The following is a 2,466-nucleotide window of genomic DNA, read 5'->3' as shown; positions in this document are numbered from 1 at the left end:
GGCGATTTCCCCACGCGCACGACACGTCCACCCCCTACCTACAGTATTCACGCGCGCGCATCCCCTCCCCCCTCCTTTCGAGCGGTGTTTGGGCCACCACAAGCTCCAACGCCGGCGGCCAAGCGCTCCCTCACCGAGCGCCATGGCTGCCTGCAGCCATGCCCGGATCCTCCCGCGTATACAAGTGTTGCAACCGTCACCTAGAAAAGCTTCAACAGCCGTTGAAAAAAGCTTCAACCATAGACATAGAAAGCTTCAATGGCACTGCACAACAAGGGAAAGCTGCAACCGTTGTTGGATTTTGCTACTACCGGCAAAGCTTTTTGCTACATCCATCAGGCAGAGCTGCGACCTCGCGAGGACGACAATGATTTTTTTGCTGCAACCGTAGCAGGATTTTGCTACTACCGTTGGAGGTTTTTGCTACATCCATGTAAGGCGGAGCTGCGACCTTGCGAAGGTGGCGACGTCGTTTTTGCTATACCCATAGTTTGATTTTGCTACTACCGGTGAATTTTTTTGCTACATCCATTCAAATGGTGTTGATTGACTCACGGCCGCCGTCGACGTATTTTTCCTGCAGCGAGCATCAATGGCGAGGGCGGCGGAGCTACAACCTTCATCGTCAAGAGCTGCAATCGTAGGTGGAGCTGGTGCATTGGTCGAGGCGAGAACGAGGCCGGGAGGGTGGGGGACCGTTGACGAGGACGGCCGGCGAGGGCGGGGTCCGGTGGGTGACGAGGATGACCGGCGAGGGTGGGGACTGACGACGGGGACGACCACCGGAGGGGACAGGAGGCGCGGCGTCGTGCTCTCCGAGCGGGAGATGCGGATCCAGGCCGCCTGCACGAGGAAGAAGAAGCTGGGGGCGATCTGTTTTTTTTTTGCCTGGATCCAACGGCCGCCTGGCTCACATCCGATGGCCTGGGCTGGACCGGCCGAAAGTTTTGGCCGGTGCGCCAGCGCCTATAAGCGCCCTCTAAGTCTAATTACTCCTTAGGAATAATTATAGTTACTATTTACAAATGTGCAAAGCTACTAAGATGCAGTGGCAACACCTTGATCACCACCCCACCTGCATACCAGGATCCTAGATTCAGAAATGCTATGCATTTCCAGCTGCTACTGATGATTATAAACAGAGGAAGGTAATTAAGAGAAGCAGGCGAGATATTTAATAACCAAACAGAAGGCTTGTCGATTGGTTGACTGGTTCCTCTGCTAGTCGTCTTGTAGGAGCTCTCGCCCAGATCTGTGGAGATCGAGCGCGCGCGCGGGCCGCTACGGCAAGAAGGGCGGCATCTCGCCGTACTGGCCCGGCGGCTTCCAGGTGGCGGGGTCGGGCCGCGCGCCGCAGCGCTGGCAGCGCTGGCCGGCCGGCAGGTGGACGGCGAGGATCCGGCGGCAGGAGGGGCAGGACGAGTGGCCGCGCAGCCACTTGTCGACGCAGGCGGCGTGGAAGGCGTGGCCGCACTGGGGCAGCACGCGCATGGCCTCGCCGTCCTCGAACTCGGCGAGGCAGATGGCGCACTCGGGCGCCGCGGCGGCCTCCTCCTCCTTGCCCTTGCCCTTGCCGGCGTCAGCGGAGACGTAGGCGACGGTGGGGATGGCGCGGAGCACCGACTTCTTGACGCCCCTGTTGGCGGCGGCGCGCGCCCTGGCTTCCGCGCCGCCGCACGCGCACCAGCGGGCGACGAGGCCGATGCCGAGGACGGTGATGAGCGCGCAGAGCAGCGAGGCGAGGATGATGACGATGTCCCTGTCGTCGGCGATGATCCGGGCGCCTGGCGTGGACACGCCCTCCGCCGCCGCCTGCAAGAACCTCCTGGCCGCCATGGGCGTCTGCTGCAGCTGCGTCGTCCTGTCTGTGTCTCTGTCTGTCCTGGTGCTGGTGGGATGGGTCGGGAGTGAGACGGAGACGGGGGCAGCTGGATGCGTTGCGGGGGAGGAAGGTGACAAGTGTGCGCTGGAAGCTAGTGAGAGCGTAGCCCGGAGCGAGTGGCCTCGGGATTTTATAGGAGGCGTTGGTGGCTTTTCTTCCCTGGGGTGCGGATAAAGCCGCGCGGTGTTTCCGGGCGTGGAGGATAACCGGGGGTGGTCGGCCGAGACAGTGGGCGGGCGCTCGTCGCCGGAATCCGGTGCACCGGAGGAAGTATGTGATGGTAGGTACTAGTGGCGTGTGCGCAAGATCATTAGGGCATATGTACAATGGTTGATAAGATAATTTTATGTTAACTTTTGCATGTAATCTAGAAATGACAAAAAAGAGAATAGATAATGAGTTATCTTTTAGCCTTATTTTCAATAACTAGCAATTTCGAAAAACGTGGTGAGTAAGATACATCGTGCTAAAAGATCATCTCTTGTCTTATCTTATTTTGTCTTCTCTTAAATAAGAGAAGACAAGCCTTTTCTTATGAGTTCTCTCTCCTTCACCTCATTATTTATCCTAAGTGTCACTCCTAA

The 2,466-nt window shown here is 58.1% G+C and overlaps 1 protein-coding gene across 1 annotated transcript; it reads right to left on the bottom strand.

The window, feature by feature from the left end:
• Nucleotides 1-980: 980 nt before the first annotated feature.
• LOC119365623 (RING-H2 finger protein ATL74-like) lies at nucleotides 981-2,153 on the bottom strand. Its single transcript, XM_037631265.1, has one exon. The coding sequence runs from the start codon at nucleotides 1,834-1,836 to the stop codon at nucleotides 1,282-1,284; it is 555 nt and encodes a 184-aa protein (XP_037487162.1). The 5' UTR covers nucleotides 1,837-2,153; the 3' UTR covers nucleotides 981-1,281.
• Between the last annotated feature and the right edge of the window lie 313 nt (nucleotides 2,154-2,466).

Source organism: Triticum dicoccoides, chromosome 2B (genome assembly GCF_002162155.2).
Source record: "Triticum dicoccoides isolate Atlit2015 ecotype Zavitan chromosome 2B, WEW_v2.0, whole genome shotgun sequence".
Lineage (NCBI taxonomy): Eukaryota > Viridiplantae > Streptophyta > Magnoliopsida > Poales > Poaceae > Triticum > Triticum dicoccoides.
This window is presented reverse-complemented; position numbering and strand designations above follow the sequence as displayed.